The 16,159-nt window shown below is 38.4% G+C and overlaps 1 protein-coding gene across 2 annotated transcripts in view; it reads right to left on the bottom strand.

Moving 5' to 3' along the window:
- RIMOC1 (RAB7A interacting MON1-CCZ1 complex subunit 1) overlaps positions 1 to 16,159 on the bottom strand; it is a 48,113-nt gene that overhangs the window by 10,225 nt on the left and 21,729 nt on the right. The window contains exons 1-3 of one of the 2 annotated variants that reach the window (XM_019464269.2): positions 13,078 to 13,512; positions 9,354 to 9,460; positions 2,151 to 2,294 (exon numbers count right to left, since the gene is read on the bottom strand). In XM_019464269.2, coding sequence (XP_019319814.1) covers positions 2,151 to 2,294; positions 9,354 to 9,460; positions 13,078 to 13,177 — 351 coding nt within the window. In that variant the 5' untranslated portion in view covers positions 13,178 to 13,512. Of the gene's footprint in view, positions 1 to 2,150; positions 2,295 to 9,353; positions 9,461 to 13,077; positions 13,513 to 16,159 lie in introns of those variants that run through there. The other variant, XM_019464270.2, reaches the window with a different exon arrangement.

Genomic DNA, 16,159 nt, shown 5'->3' with positions numbered 1-16,159 from the left:
CTGGACAGCTACATGAAAAAGAATGAAACTGGATTACTTTCTTACACCATACACAAAAATAAACTCAAAATAAAATAAAGACCTAAACGTAAGACTTAAAACCACAATACGCCTAGAAGAAAACATAGGCAGTAATTTCTTTGATACTGGCCTTAGCAATATTTTTTTAGGTATTTTTCTTGAGGCAACGGAAACAAAAGAAATAAACTACTGAGACTACATCAAAACAAAAAGCTTCTGCACAGCAAAGGAAACCATCAACAAATGAAAATGCAACCTACTGAATGGAAGATGTTTGCAAATAACATAATGGTATACCTGATAAGGGGTTAATATCCAAAACATATAAAGAATCTATATAGCTTAACACCAAAAAAACCCCCAAATAATCCAATCAAAAAGCGAACAGAGGACGTGAATAGACATTTTTCAAACGAAGATATATAGAGATGGCCAACAGACACATGAAAAGATGCTCAACATTACTAATTATCAGGGAAATGCAAATCAAAATCACAATGAGATATCATCTTGCACCTGTCAGAATGGCTAGAATCAAAAAGACAAGAAATAATAAGTGTTGGTAAGGATGTGGAGAAAAAGGAACCCTTGTATGCTACTGGTAGGAATGTAATTTGGTGCAGCCACTGAGAAAACAGTATGAATGTTCCTCAACAATTAAAAATAGAATTACTGTATGATCAAGTAATTCCACTACTGGGTATTTACCCAAAACAAAAAGACTAATTTAAAAAAATATATGCACTCCTACGTTTATTGCAGCATTATTTATAATAGCCAAGATATGGAAATAACCCAAATGTCCATTAATAGATAAATGGATAAAAAAGATGTGGTAAATACAAAGGGTTATTATTCAGCCATAAAAAAGAAAAGATCTTGCCATTTGTGATAACGTAGATAGACCTACATGGTATCGTGCTAGGAAAAATAAATCAGACAGAGAAAGACAAATACCACGTGATTTCACTTACATGTGAAATCTAAAAAACAAAACAAATGGATAAACAAACAAAAAGCAGAATCAGACTCATAAATAGAGAACAAACTGATGGTTGCCAGAGGAATGGGCAAAACAGGTGAAGGAAACAGAGTGGGATATACAGGCTCCCAGTTATGGAATGAGTAAATCACAGGGAAAATGGGTACAATGGTATTGTAATTGCCTTGGAAGATGTAGCTACACTTATGAACATAGCATAACATACGAAATTGTTGAATCACCATACCATACACTTGAAACTAATGTAACATTGTATGTCAACAACAGTTCAATAAAAAATAAGTGTTAAAAAAGGGTAACTTTTTAGAAATCTGTTACTTGAAACAAGATGACACTTGTAGTACTGTTAGAATAAAATAATGAAAAAAACTATATATAAGGTTTTAATATATCAAACTTTTACTGTGTTGTATCATTTAAAACTTGGGATTATTTGTTCCCACAGTTAACATCCCCTGATAAACACATAGAGAGAAAAAAAAAAAAAAAATCTGGGTAAAGAGAGCCACCAGGCAGTTAAAGATAATAAATTATTTGCTTGCAAGAATAGCCAGGGCTAGACAAAAATCTTGGAATCATCTAAACAGAGTTGACAATAAAAAGCATGTGAACAGGTTGTCAAGCAGACAGAATAGAGAAAATCAGAGGATTAAGATATCCTTGGTGAGGGTGTATCTTTCCAGGATGGGAGAAAGGGCAGATGTTTGGGGAAGAACAAAAGCCAGGCTCTGAGGGCCTCAGAGCGATGGGGTGATCAATAGGAAGAAAAGCAGCAAATGCCCAGGAGGAAAAAGACTGTAAAAAGGACAAGAGATGTGTTAATTAGATCCCTCAGGACCTTCAATCTGCGGAAGTAAAGGGAGCAGAAATAGCAAATATCTGTGTTTAGAAAATGATCAGGCACCAGTAATTCCAATACAATTCCATCATGCAAATATTCTGAAACATGTATGTGATACTTTAGTCGTGATGTTGGTCTGAGGTGTTAAAGTCTCATACATCCCTCCTTTAATCTTCATTTTAAACAGAGACCAAGACACATTCCAGAAGAAGAAATGACAGACTCTAAAGAGCAGAAGAGGAAGAAACAGCATTCCACCATAATTCACAGGACTACAAAACTTACTTTTGGATGCATATTATTTTCTTTAATTAAAATTTCTGGTTCTGAAAGAAAACTGATCAGCTCTTTTACTTTCTGTGAAGAGTCCTCAGGAAAATCTTCATCTACTAGTTTGTTCTCCTCAAAATATGTCATGTCCAAAATGGCCTGCAGTAAAACAAACAAAAGTATCCATTAATGATTGAAATGTGAATAACTTACATTTTAACCTTACATATACAGATGATTTATTAGACAATTAAATTTGAAAAGTGGGAAAAATGTCTAGCTGTACACATAGTCTCTGATGGGCCTCATAGGAAACCTCATAGGTATTTTAGTAAAATATTGAATTAATGATAATCTTGCTTCTCTCAAAAAAAGTAAATAAATAAGACTTTAAGCTAATCATATATGACATTAATTACGAAAAATATATTATGTTCCTTGCAATTTACACATACATACTTCTTGAAAATTTTCTAAATGCCTGCTATATCAATTTAAGATCACTACCTCTAGTTTCATATATTGAATCTTCAAATAGTTTATTTGTTTCTTCAAATGCAGACCTAGCATTTGGGGAATATGTATTCTGCCACCCAATAAAGGCAGTATATAGCCAACATTATGCAATTTAAACACTAAATCCCTAGCATTCCTAAATATAAGATGCTCTGTTCAAGTACCTTAAAACTACACAACCCTTTCTCTCTTTTTTTTTAATCTACTGGACTAAGACTAAGGAAACTGAGTTCTTCCACTAATCACCCAACTAACCAAGGACAGTCAATTTTATTGGTAAAATAAAGAAACTGCTTTTCAAAGTTCCTTGCTTTGATGATAGAATGAATTAACATATGTACAACACACAGAATATTAATTATACAGGGCTACTTAAGTGCTAAGTGTTCTTGTGTTGAAGGCCTAAGTCAGGAAGAGCAAATCATTATCCTACGGATAGTAACTTTGATTCAGAACCATAATTAGGGTCTAAGGGGGCCTGGAGAATTCAAATCTGTATCTCTAGGTCTTTCATCTTATCTTTAGAAATAAATTCAAATGTTTAGAGGGTAGAAGTTAATTAAGATGGAGGGATAGGGGGAAGCTTCCCTCTTCCCTTGAACACAGCTAGATAAATATCCAGTCATTCTGAACACCCAAGAAATCAACTGACTGAAAAAATAACACTACAAGTAAAATTGTGGAAGGTAGAATCTGCAGAGAGTTGATTTGGGGGAGATAAGAACTGAGGGTGCTCCAGAGGAGAGGGAGCCCTGCTAAAAAAAAAAAAGACTACTGCAAAGTATTGTAAGGAGTGGAGTGCAACAAGTTTTAGAAGTCCACCACTGCCAAGGTCGTGCCTGGCTTAGCAGTATTCCCGTGGGGAAGGAGGGTGAAGACACTGCAGAAGACAGTGTGGTCTGAGGATTCTCTGGTTGTTGGGGGAGAAATAGATCCCCTGCTTGGATTGCACTTGGGAGTGGCAGCAAGGCCTTCTAGGGGACAGAAGAAAGGGTGGTGCTAACGTGCTACACGATTCCCAGGCATAGGAGCAGGGACACTGACTGAGGACAGCGAGTCTTGATGCCAGTTTTCTGCTCCACTTTGCCATGAACTCCAAACCACTGCGCGGTCCTGCAAACACTTTCCTGGGACAGTTGGCAAGGGGCAACAGCTTGGCGAGACCCTCCCCCAGAGGATCAGCACAGGGCCCTGCTGCACAAGTCCCTAAAATTCGGAGTTTAGAAATCAAGCCACACACCTGAGATAAAACAGCTCAGACACAGACAGCATGAAGACAGGGATTTGATGAAAGCCAGGGACACAAGAGAAGTGATTTTCTGTGAGGACTACACGAAAAGTGGCAGGCACAAGCTCCCTGCTCTGGGGACGGAAGAGCCAGGCTAAGCCATTTTGCACTCTCCCTCCCCCCGCCGCCCATCAGTACTGAGCAATCTCAGTGAGCTAAAGAGGACCAAGTGGAGACCGGGTGCTTACACTAAGCCCTGCGCCCCTGCACCTTGCATATGCATCTCTACAGGGGCAAGTATTGAGAACCAGTGCAACAAACATACTGGGTCATAAATCAGCCCTCAACAAACACAAAAAGATCTAGATCATTCCATGCATATTTTCAAACCACAAAGCTATGAAACCTGAAGTCAACCACAAGAAAATATTTGGAAAGACCATAGATACATGGAGGTTAAAGAACATCCTACTGAAGAATGAATGGGTAAATCAGAAAATTAAAGAAGAAATAAAGAAGTACATGGAAGCAAATGAAAATATAAACATGACAGTCCAAAACCTATGGGATGCAGCAAGGCAGTCCTAAGAGGGAAGTATATTCAATACAGGCCTACCTCAAGAAGCAAGAAAAGTCTCAAAGACACAACCTAAACTTACATGTAAAGAAGCTAAAAAAGAACAGAAAATATAGCCTAAAGCCAGCAGAAAAAGGGAAATAATAAAGACTAGAGCAGAAATAAATGAAGTAGAAACAAACAAACAAAACCCAGTAGAACAGATCAACAAAACTAAGAGCTGACTCTTTGAATGTATTAATAAAATTGATAACCCCCTAGCCAGACTTATCAAAAAGAAAAGAGAAAGAACCTAGATAAATAAAATCAGGAATGAGAGAGGAGAGATCATAACCAACACCACAGAAATACAAATAACCGTAAGAGAGTATTAGGAAAAATTATGTCAATCAACTCGGTAATCTGGAAGAAATGGACACATTCCTAGAAACATAAAAACTACCAAAACTGAAACAGGAAGAAACAGAAAATTTGAACAAACCCATAACCAGCAAAGAAACTGATCAGTAATCAAAAATCTCCTGGGGCGCATGGATTGCTCAGTCGCATCGGACTCTTGATTTCAGCTCTGTCATGATCTCATGGTTTGTGGGTTCAAGCCCCACGCTGACAGAGCAGATCCTATGTGAGATTCTGTCTGTCCATTCCCTGCTAGCTCTCTCTCTCAAAATAAATAAATAAACTTAAAAAAAAAAAAAATCTCCCAACAGGGGCGCTGGGTAGCTCAGTCTGTTGAGCGTCCAACTCTTGATTTCACCTCAGGTCATGATCCCAGGGTTGTGGGATTGAGCCCCATGTCGGACTCCACACTGAACATCATGAACATCAAGCTTGCTTAAGATTCTCTCTCTCTCTCTCTCTCTCTCCCTCTCTCTCTTTCTCTCCCCCCTCCCCGCCCGTGTCAACCATCCATGCTCTCGAAAGGAAGGAAGAAAGGAAGGAAAGAAGGAAAGAAGGATCTCCCAATAAAAGTACAGAGCCAGATGGCTTCCCAGAGAAATCCTACCAGATATTTAAAGAGTTACTACCTATTCTTCTTAACCTGTTCCAAAAAATAGCAATGGAAGGAAAAGTTCCAAACTCCTTCTATGCAGCTAGCATTACCTTGACTCCAAAGCCAGACAAAGACCCAATAAAAAGGAAAATTACAGGTCAATATCCCTGATAAGCATGGATGCAAAAAATCTCAATAAGATACTAGCAAATAGAATTCAACAGTACATGAAAAGAATTATTCACCACAATAAAGTGGGATTTATTCCTGGGCTACAGAGCTGGTTTGGTATCCGCAAATCATTCAATATGATACGCCACATTAATAAAAGAAAGGATAAAAACTGTATAATCCCTCTTAATAGACGCAGAAAAGCATTTGACAAAATACAGCATCCATTCTTGATAAAAACCCTCAACAAGTAGGAATAAATGGAACATACCTCAACATCATAAAGGCCATATACAAAAGACTCACAGCTAATATCATCCTCAAATGGGGAAAAACTGAGAGCTTTTCCTGTATGGTCAGGAACAAGACAGATGCCCACTGTCACCATTACTATTTGTCATAACACTGGAAGTCTTAGCCTCAGCAATCAGACAACAAAAAGAAATAAAAGGCATCCAAGTCGGCAAGGAAGAAGTCAAACTTTCACTATTTACAGACAGCATGTTACTCCATGTGGAAAACCCAAAGATTCCACCAAAATATTGCTAGAATACATGAATTCAGCAAAGTCTCAGGATATAAAGTCAATGTACAGAAATCTGTTGCATTTCTATATACCAATAATGAAGCAGCAGAAAGAAAAGTCAAGGAATCAATCCCATTTACAAATGCACCAAAAATCATAAGATACCTAGGAATAAACCTAACCAGTAAAACTGTGTAACAGTAAAACTGTGTAACACTTACGAAGGAAATTGAAGAGGACCCTCCCCCCAACTGCAAAAAGGAAAAATATTCCATGTTCATGGATTGGAAGAACACTGTTAAAATGTCCATACTACCCAAAGCAATCTACACATTTAATGCAATCTCTATCAAAATACCATTAGCATTTTTCACAGAGCTAGAACAATCCTAAAATTTGTATGGAACGACAAAAGACTCCAAATGGCCAAAGCAATCATAAAAAAGAAAAGCAAAGCTGGAAGCATCACAGTTCCGGACTTTAAGCTATATTACAAAACTGTAATCATCAAGACAGTATGGTACTGGCACAAAAACAGACACACAGATCAATGGAACAGAACAGAAAGTCCAGAAATGGATCTACAACTACATGGTTAAGTAATCCTCAACAAAGAAGGAAAGAATACCTGATGGAAAAAAGGCAGACTCTTCAACAAAAATGTTGGGAAAACTGGACAGCAACATGTAGAAAATTGAATTTGCACCCCTTTCTGACACCATATGCAAAAATTCAAATTTATAAAAGACCTAAATATGAGAGAGGAAACCATCAAAATTCTAGAGGAGAACACAGGCAGCAACCTCTCTGACCTAGGCTGGAGCAATTTCTTACCAGACACATCACTGAAGGCAACGAAAACAAGAAAAAATAAATTAGTAGTTAAGATAAAAAGCTTCTGCACAGCAAAGGAAATAGTCAACAAAACTAAAAGGCAGCCTATACAATAGAAGATATTTGCAAATGGCATATCTGATAACAGGTTAGTACTCACAATATATAAAGAACTTATCAAACTCAACACCCAAAAAACAAATAATCCAGTGAAGAAATGGGCAAAAGACATGAACATATTTCCACAGAAGACATACAGATGGCTAACAGACACATGAAAAGATGCTCTTCATCACTCATCATTAGGGAAATATCAATCAAAATCATGATAAGATACCAAATTAATAATACAAGAAACAACAGGTATTGGCAGGGATACGGAGAAAGGGGAACCCTCTTACCCTGCTGGTAGGAATGCAAACTGGTGTAGCCACTCTGGAAAACAGTTCGGAGGTCCCTCAAAAAATCAAAACTAGAACTACCCCACGATCCAGCAATTGCACTACTAGGTATTTACCCAAAGGATACAAAAATATAGAATCAAAGAGGCACATGCTCCCCAGTATTTATAGCAGCATTATCAACTATACCCAAAGTATGGAAAGAGCCCAAATGTCCATCAACTGAGAATGGATAAAGAAGACATGGTGTGTGTCTGTGTGTGTGTGTGTATGTGTGTGTACATGGAATATTACTCGGTGATCAAAAAGAATGAAATCTTGCTATTTGCAACAACAACACGGATGGAACTAAAGTATATTATGCTAAGCAAAATAGATCAGCCAGAGAAAGAATAACACCATATGATTTTACTCATATGTGGAATTAAGAAACAAAAGAGATGAACATAGGGGAGGGGGGGAAACACTGAAAACAGAAAGGGTAACAACGCACAAGAGGCTGTGAAAGAGAACAAACAGGGTTGATGGAGGGAGGTGAGTGGGGGATGGGCTAGATGGATGATGGGTATTCAGGAGGTCACTTGTTATGATGAGCACTGGGTGTTGTAAGGAATGAATCACTGAATTCTACTCCTGAAACCAGTTATTACACTGTATGTGAAGTAACTAGAATGTAAATAAAAATCTGAAGAGAAAAAAAATGTTTACAACTCTCTCACTGAAAGAAATGAAACAAGCAGGGAGTCTTCCAAAGGGAAAGAAAGCCAGGCAGAGCTCTGCCAAATAACAGCAGCCCTTTGGGTTTTATGAGTAAGTTGTTATAGGTTCAGTCAACCATGATATCTGAAGGCGGAAACCAGCTTTATGTACCTCCCAATAAGAAGTAGAGTGCCAGGCCCCTAAATGCTATACAAGTGTACTTTGAAAGCTTAACTATGTTTACTCTACTCTTCATAACCACTTCGTCTTCATTATCAAGTAAAGCATATAAGGCACTCTGTCAACTATACAGTGCTATAAGAACGTTAGTTACTATAATGAAATTATGTTTCTTAATGTCAACTTGCCTCAGCAGTGTTTGAGAAAACCAAACTAGGTCTTCCCCATACAGAGACCTGAATTTGAAAGGAAAGTAAAAAAAAAAAAAAAAAAAAAAAAGCAGCAGGGGGGAGACTGGGGTGCAGAAAAATTTTATACGGTTGCATAACAATAGCAGGAGAGTCATGTGGAGGATCCCAAAAAAGGATGAATTTCAGGGAAAAAAAAAATAATCAGGGACCTTACAGAGACCTTTATTCCCTCTGAATAACTTTCAAAAGCTTGGAAATTGCATGTACTAGTGTTTTGCTTAATGAAATATAAAGGGAAGCAATTCTGCTATCTGCAAGATTTTTTTCCTTAACATTAAATAATAAATCTTCTTTCTATAGTTTCAAAGTTTCAAGTCTATATGTTTTATACATAAAGGGGTTTTTCTGACCAAAATTAAATACTTTATTTTTTTTTTTTTTAGGTTTATTTAATTTTGAGAGTGAGGGCGAGCAAGCATAAGCATGTGAGTGGGGGTGGGGCAGATAAAGAGGGACAGAGAGAGAATCCAAGGCAGGCTCCCCACTGTCAGCATAGAGCCCCATGTGGGGCTCAATCCCACAAAATGTGAGATCGTGACCTGAGCTGAAACCAAGAGTTGTACCCTTAACCAACTAAGCCACCCAGGTACCCTAACACTTTTTTTTTTTTAAGATTTTATTTTTAAGCAATCTGTACACCCAATGTGGGGCTCAAACTTACAACTTCAAGATTAGGGGCTGTATGCTCTACCAACTGAGCCAGCCAGGTGCCCCAAAAATCAAACACTTTAAATAGAGAATAAATTGGTTTCACTACACCTAAACTTTGGAGTCAGAGTCAATCATCTTATATAGGCAATCTGTCCCCATATCATCTCAGAAACCACATCTGTTTCAGTACCTGTGTGTAAAGTTCTAGAAGATTTGATGGGTTTGAACATTCTTTGTCTTCTCCACACAGAAGTTTCAATTTTTCTAGAGCTGCAGAAGCCCGAATTAAAAAGTGATCTGTAAGAGATAAAAACATGAATTTCATATAGTTTCAAGGTGTTCTTTAAACAAAAAAAAAATGGTGTATCTGAAATCATATTATGTCACAGCATGAAGACGCAGCATGGTAGTAATATCTTATGTAAACCATGAAGTACATCATAATGCCTAATCCTACCTAAATTCATCACAGTAATTTATTCTCAATAGCTAGACTGAACTTCTCCAGGTTCAGTTGCCATTTCTTAAATGCAATGTGTATTTTCATTTTCATAGTGCTGCTTTTATGATGTTGACATACTCAAAATATTTAAATAATAAATTGAAAACTTGTATTCGAATAGTACAAACAATATACATAAATCTACAGAAAGTTCTTCACTAAAAACTTATAATTTCATAAATGTATTTCCTAAAAGAACATGACTGATTAAATCAAGTGCGCCAAAAATGTAAGCTCTGAGCAATTTTAACTTTATCCTGTTTATGTATTTATGTATGTAAATAGCTGTTATAATTAAAATTACATAATCTAAAAAATTACATAATCCATCTGCATATTTTATTCCTTCAAAAACCTGTAAGTGGAACAAATTACCTAATTCTTTCAAAGAAAGGAGTATTCTAATATGCCCTCTAAAAACAATTCACCCTCTCTCCCCTCTACATTGTCTAATTTCTTTTTTTTTAAATTTCTTATTTATTTTGAGAGAGACAGAGATAGCGCAAGTGGGGGGGGGGGGCAGAGAGAGGGAGACAGAGAATCCCAAGCAGGCTCCACACTGTCAGCTTGGAGCCCAATGAGGGGCTCGAACTCAAACCATGAGATTATGACCCGAGCGGAAACCAAGAGTCGGATGCTTAACCAACTGAGCCACCCAGGCACCCCTACGTTGTCTAATTTCTCCCCTGTCTCCAGTATCATATTCCCTTGGTTTTCATGGTTTCACTTTTTTCTTATAGATTTTTCCTCCCTAACCCGCCAAGTGTCCATACCAAGGTGCTATTTATCTACCCTTCTGCACCATCTCATGTAGTCAAATTTAGACATGCCTACCATCAAGACTTCAAAGTCTCTGAATTTGCCCCTTTTGTGCTTCCCTTCAGAAATATGTATCTTTTCCAACACTAGCCAACAGACAGAAAATGTAGAACTTACTGCAGGCCCATCTGATCCAGCTTTAGCACTTATACAAATAGTAAGTTGTTTAGTATTGGAGTGAAAGCGACACCAGCTTCATTATGTCTGTTGGCAACCATACAATGACCTTAAGTTTTTCCAAGTGAGGACTAGCCTGTATCTAAACCAGATTCTGATTGATTTAAGATCCACTATTTTTTTTGCTTTGAAAGCTACTTCTTTAGCACTGCCTTCCAATCTCTCAGCCCAGAAGTAGCATCTCCCAACCTGGGGGGAAAAAAATTCCACTGTGAATGGAACATGGCACTCTATATGTGCTTTAGAAACTTAGTTGACATTTTCTTCTTCTTAATTTGCAAGATTATTTTAAATGTAAAGAGTTGTACTAAATTCACTAAACCATTGCTGAAGGAGTATCTCACATGAATTCCTAAGTACAGGGGAGAGGGGATAATGGCTCACATTTTAGCAAACTTTTATAAAATATAGTATTTTTACTAGAACCATTGAAAGTGACGACTGGCAAGGCAAAGACAAGTGACTCTTACATGACCTCTGGAAAAAGTCCCTCTCATGGCATATTTCTATATACTGAACATATTGTGCTTGTACAATGAGAAAGAACAAAAATTGACCAGAAATAAAAAGGAGAGCAATCTTAGAATAATGTCTAGTTGCATCTCATCTCATTTGAAGTAGAAAACAGAAAACTATCAATTCCTATAATGTAATACAAATATGTAGCTGTTACAGGAAAGGACACATATTGAGTGAATATTATTTTTGTTGTGTGGAAAAGAATGCCAATTTCAGTTCAAACATCTGCAACCATGTTTTAATTTAACTTCATAAAATAAGAAAATGTTGCCATTAATACTCATTAATAGCTCATAACGAAGATCAGTATTATTTTACTTTTAGTAAATCTTCACAACTTTAAAGTCTCCCAAAAAGGGGTGCCTGGCTAGTTTAGTGGTTGGAGCATATGACTCTTTATCTTGGGATTGTAAATTTGAGCCCCATGCTGGGTGCAGAGATTACTTAAAACTAAAATCTTTAAAAATTAAAAAATCAAATAATGTCTCTCAACAAGGACATACATCACTTTACTTTTTAAATTTTTTTGATGTTTATTTATTTTTGAGAGAGAGAGAGTGACCAGGGGAGGGAGCAGAGAAAGGGAGACAAAGGATCTGAAGCGGGCCCCTTGCTGAGAGTGGAGAGCCCAATGGTGTCTCAAACCCAACCATGAGATCATGACCTGAGCCAAGGGAGGATGATTAACCAGCTGAGCCACTTCTGTGCCCCACCACTTTACTTTTACTTCCACCCCTTATTCTAGTCTGGAGTAAAGAACTCTTCCATGGAAAAATGAGAATGACGTTTGGGCTCAGTGATAAGTGAATAAAAAACATTCTTTGATCTCTTTAGTCTGGTTTAAGTGGAGCTGGTGTGGGGTGAAGATCACTGTATAGCTTATTTAGAGGTAATTTGGATACACTTCCAGGTAATAGCCACTACGGTGGATAAACTATTCATGTGAATCCTGGGATTCACTTACCACAAACCAAAAAAGAAGTCAGCTTCAGGGTGGTCTGTGGATTTTGAAAAACATACTCTAAGAAAAGATAATCAAGCAAATAATCTTTATTGAACTTGAGCCATTTCATTGTGGACCCTATTCAATACATTCACCAACAATCAATAATCTGGCAAAATGTTCCACTACTATTTTCCTGTAAGTCTGATGACAGACCACCAGAATTTAAAAGCCTATCTGTATTACTAAATGCTCAAAACTCAAAAATAAAATAATGTAGAACCTATAGGGAGCTGAGATGTAAATAAGACAAACTTAAAAGTCGCAGTAATTCTCTAAGCCAGTCTTTCCTAAGGAAAACACTTGGACCTTTCCAAACAAGTGTTCTAACACTAACAGAGCCGTGGTGAGAACTGAGGCGATGTATAGAAAAGAATCGTCCAAACTATACCAATGCAAAGCTCTTCTGTAGAGTATTGTTTACAGTTGGATTTAGAATCCAAAACAGAAGACGAAAATTTATAAGGCAGCAATTAAAAAGTTTAACTGTTACACATGCCTAGCTATCTTTACTGCACCCCAATCATTACTTACCAGCGTACTATCAGTCAGCTTTAACTACTCATTTAAACTTTTGTACTTTTATCCAGATTCTACTCTTTTCCCAATCGCTATAGGCATAAAGACGAGCAGCACTGATTTGACTCAGATGTAAGCGGTTTTCATGGGTTATAAAAAACGCAGTGTAGACACAAATGCCTTGGCTTAAGGCAACGTGAGTTTCTGGAGGTGGACAATCGACGGTGCAGCGAGGGTAACAAGTGCAACACCTTCGGTAGCTCTGGCCTGGGATCTACACCGAGCACAGGCCGCAGCCTCCAGCCCGTACCGCGGTCGAGTGCCAGCTATGAACTACGGCCAGCCCGCCCGCCCCACTCTCCTCCGCTCCCTCACCATCTTCGCCGGCGGCTTCGCTAAGCTGCTGTATGTGAGCCTGAGCCAGGTCCCCGAGCTCTTCCACTCGCCTTACCACACTGGAACCTGCGGCCGCCATGGCCACGACGGGCGGGCGCGCCCCAGCCACGTGACTTTGCCGGGCCGCGGTCACCTGATTCCCGGCTTGGGCGGGGCGTAAGGGCGGAGCTCACCCGGTTGGTGGGAGGGAACCCCAGCTCGGCAACAGGGCCGGTCCAGGCCCGTAAAGGTTGCTGCGGTTTATATTTTTTTCGTCTTCGGTTACTTCCTCTCCTTCCCACAATCCTGAGCGGTAGGGATACTTTAGGGGCTGGCATGACATCAGGGCACGCCTCTCTCCCGCCCCCTCCTCTAAACCAATCGGGAGCGGCCCACACCCTCAGGTTGGTCCAATAGGAAGCCAGCTTTCTCTGAGGGGGCGCTGGGAGGAGAGCGTGGCAGCGACTGGCTGGTGGTGGTTGACTGTCTGGCCTTGCTCTTGTGTTTCTGGCCCCTGTCCGATTTTGGCCTTTGTAGCGAGAGCGTTGCCTAAAATCAAATGACTATAATCTCCTAGTCAGAAATGGTAAAGCCTGACAGCCCCCTTGTAGCACATCTAAGTCTTTGAGCGGAGAGGTTATTGTGCATCTGGGAGGGGAGATCCCAGCGCTAGTGTGTGTTTCTAGTCTAGGTGTTGGAGTATCGCTTTTCCAAATCTTAATTTTAGCTCCTGAGTTTGTTTTATTTCTTTCTGATCTGCTTTGGCTAGCCCGTATTAATGTACTTTAACCATCTCGCGTCCAGTGGTACCAAAATTTTGCATTTACAAGAAGTTATATTGCCATACACCTCAACACCCTCAAAGTGCTCATAGTGTGTGAAGTTCATCCTCTCATGTGTGAGTTTCAAAGTACTTCGTCAACAAGTGTAATTTCTACTTTGCATTCCCTATATTCTTGCCTCTTATCAAATCTTAACTCAAGTTTTTTTTCAGTTTGACACAGCACATCTTGAATGATCTCCATCCTATCTTTTTATGAAAGATAGTTTTATATCTAATAGGAAACATTAAAAATAGGGAAATAGTGTGTTGTAATTTATAAGCGATGGACCACAAAGGCTTCCCAGCTGACCTTTATAACAACAGTTTCTTCCTCCAAGTCACTCTAAATATAGAGGACAGACAGGAATCACGTATTAATTTTGTTTCCTCAGTGCCTTCTATAGTGCCTGGCACATTATAAGTATTCGGAAAGTGTTTATTAGTTAAACAAAAATCCCACGTTATCTTCTCATTATATAACTTTCTAATCAGGAAGCTAAAGGCCAGGAAGTTTGCATTATATGATCAATGTGGGCTAAAGAATCAAAATTCTAAGGGCACCTTGGTGGCTCAGTTGGTTAAGTGTCCAACTCTTGATTTTGGCTCAGGTCATGATCTCACGGGTCATGAGTCTGAGTTCAAGCCCCACTTTGGGTTCTGTGCTGACAGTGTGGAGCCTGCTTGGGATTCTCTGTCCCTCTCTCTGCACCTCTCATGCTTACACACATGTGAACTCTCTCTCTCTCTCAAAACAAATAAACTTTGAAAAAAAAATTGAAACTCTAATAAGCATTTCACACCTCAAAAAAGCCAAAACTTACTCAGTGTATATTTTATATAAAATTTACAATTTCAGTAATTCATTAAACAACCATGGACTTTCAGTAGGAAGCATAGTTGAAACTGGAAATTATTTGCTCAACTGATAGTCATGCGTGCATGTCTTCAGAGAGATTTGGAAGGGATTTGAGAGCACATAGTACAACCCTTCATATCCAGATGAAGAAACTGGACAGAATTTGTCTATGAACTGCTCCAAACCCTAGAGTACATGATTCTGTGATTTATCCAAGACTATACCAAAGTAAGCACCTGTAGAAGACTGTCTCATGGTAAATACAAACAGAGAACAGCCAGCCCTCACCAAGAAAGGCACTGAAGAAAGTGCTTAAAGCCAGAGAAACCCTGCCTTTAAAAAAATGTGAGTAATTTTCTCCAATTTTACAGTTTGTTATTTTTACTTTAAAAACTCACATAAATATAATAAAAATATAATGCTAGATTTAAAAATTTTTTCAGAGAAATTAGTAACTCATCATGAATCTACCAAAAAATATCTTCTAAAATAAATAATTGATCTATTTGTACCATTGTCCTCATCACTGATATATAATTGGATAAAATCCAATTAACTGAGAAGAAATAAATTAAATTAAATTTACAAGCAGGAAGACCTTGTGCTTTCTGCAATGTCTCTCTAGTTCCCTCTATTGACAATATTTAACATTGTATCAGTTTACAAAAAAAAAAAAAACACTTAAAGGGCCCATATATTTTTCATAAAAATGGCAAAAAGCATAAATTTAGAGCTAAGGAGCAATAAATCTATAACCAGCACAGTGGAGAAGAATATATCTGGCACAGTGAATAGCACATGCAATGACTCTGAATTTGTAAATTTCTTGACAGCTTGGAGGAATGGAAGGAGGCCAAAGGTTCCTAGTATGGGGGGGGGGGGGGAGTGAAACAAGGTGAGGATTAATAGCACAGGTGGAGGTTATCTCTTGAGGTGGATGCCTCACTCACAACCATGGAAATGAACTCCACAACCTGGAGTAAGCTCCCACTGGCCATGTCTATATTAACTGACCTTGTCTTCTGGCCATGACCAAATTATTTATTCAATTATGTAGTCATTAATTCAATGTTTAATGAACACCTACTGGATGCCAGGCATAGGTGTATGGTAATAAATAAGACAGAGTAGACTTTGTGGAGATAGATCAAATTGGGGATAATAGATCAGGGGTAAAAATTTGACAGAAGCCAAGCCAATCAAATTCTTTCCCCTGGTAATTTGAAATACTGAAGAGAGAAGCACAGAGACAAGACTAATCATATTAATGTCAGCAGTCCAGAGAGAATTCTGCTGCTGTGGAGTTTCCTGGGGAAGGACTTGGTTTATCTCCCTAAGTCTTGGTTGCTCAACGTTTCCTCAATAGTTTCCAGCATCTTTATCCTGAAACTAATTAGTGCAAG

Source organism: Panthera pardus, unplaced genomic scaffold (genome assembly GCF_024362965.1).
Source record: "Panthera pardus isolate Hobbes unplaced genomic scaffold, ASM2436296v1 HiC_scaffold_2, whole genome shotgun sequence".
NCBI classification, from domain to species: Eukaryota; Metazoa; Chordata; class Mammalia; order Carnivora; family Felidae; genus Panthera; species Panthera pardus.
Note: the sequence above shows the minus strand (reverse complement) of the source record. Positions and strands in the feature narration are given on the sequence as shown.